Here is a 1,091-nt window from a genome sequence, read left to right as displayed (position 1 = left end):
AATCAGAGGGGAACAAACCTGCATGAGTGATTTCCTGCATGTTTCTCTGATCTGAATGGCTTTGCTCTGGGAACGTCCATTCAAACGAGAGTCAAGTTTCTTTCAGTAGCGCTTCCCAGTTCGCCCAAATCCATCAGATCTGGATGCACTGGCAGGCAGATGTTTGTCTCTGCGTACAGTAGAAGTCATGTTTTTTTGCATTTGTGTGTTCTTGTGATTAGCAGTGCTCTGTAAACCCCCGGATAAAGAGGTCGCAGATGTTCCCGCGCCGATGACGATGCTCCCGCCTCCGCCGATCCCGCTGACCACGCCGTCCGTGGAGGAGCTGATCCAGCAGAGCCAGTGGAACCTCCAGCAGCAGGAGCAACACCTGCTCAGCCTCAGACAGGTGCATTAAAATCTTTTGCGCACAAAAGTTTTGACCCCCTCAATGAAAAGTCTATGGGACTTTGCGTAATTTTGATGGTCCATTTATCTTCTGCGCACCAGAGCTGCATTTATTTGATCAAAAAATACAGTGATATTGTGAAATACAACTCAAAAGAACTGTTTTCTGTTTAAATATATTATGTTGGCTTGACTACTATTAAATCTACTATCTACTATTTAAACTGCTGCTTCATCTTCTGAGACTAAATTTAGTAGTAAGCTAAAACCACCAAACTTGGGTCAGACCTTCAGACTGCTGTCAAGTCACCTTTATTTATATAGCGCTTTTAAAGGGGTGGTTCACTGTTTTTTTTCTAGGCTTGATTGTGTTTATGGGGTGCAGTCTAACATGTGTTAATGCTTCGTGTAAAAAAAAAAAAAACTTATTATTTTTTTACATAATTTACCTTCATTCCACACCGCTCTGTCCCTTCTCGGAGAAACGGGCTGATCTTTTCCTGTTTTTATGAAGCCCCGTTCTCAGAAATAGGCGATGGGCTCTGATTGGTTAGCTAGCCCAGTATGTTGTGATTGGCTAAACCGCCTCTAGTGCGCGTCTAACCGTCCCGCCCCTCACCTCAGCGGCATGTACTCAGGTTGTATTGTAAACATAGACTGTATAAAAACATGGACGTAGTGTCCGTGACGTCACCCGTAGTTTT

General features: G+C 44.0%; 1 protein-coding gene across 3 annotated transcripts in view; it reads left to right on the top strand.

Annotated features, from left to right (window-relative positions):
- Positions 1–1,091, top strand: part of LOC107753736 (calcium homeostasis endoplasmic reticulum protein-like) — a 39,693-nt gene continuing 38,602 nt past the window's right edge. The window contains exon 1 of one of the 3 annotated variants that reach the window (XM_016569951.1): positions 1–388. In XM_016569951.1, the coding sequence (XP_016425437.1) occupies positions 272–388 (117 nt within the window). In that variant the 5' untranslated portion in view covers positions 1–271. The remainder of the gene's footprint in view (positions 389–1,091) is intronic. The other 2 variants (XM_016569950.1, XM_016569949.1) reach the window with 2 other exon arrangements.

The sequence above is a fragment of the Sinocyclocheilus rhinocerous genome, unplaced genomic scaffold, assembly GCF_001515625.1.
Source record: "Sinocyclocheilus rhinocerous isolate Xijiao unplaced genomic scaffold, SAMN03320098_v1.1 scaffold202, whole genome shotgun sequence".
Classification (NCBI taxonomy): Eukaryota; Metazoa; Chordata; class Actinopteri; order Cypriniformes; family Cyprinidae; genus Sinocyclocheilus; species Sinocyclocheilus rhinocerous.
This window is presented reverse-complemented; position numbering and strand designations above follow the sequence as displayed.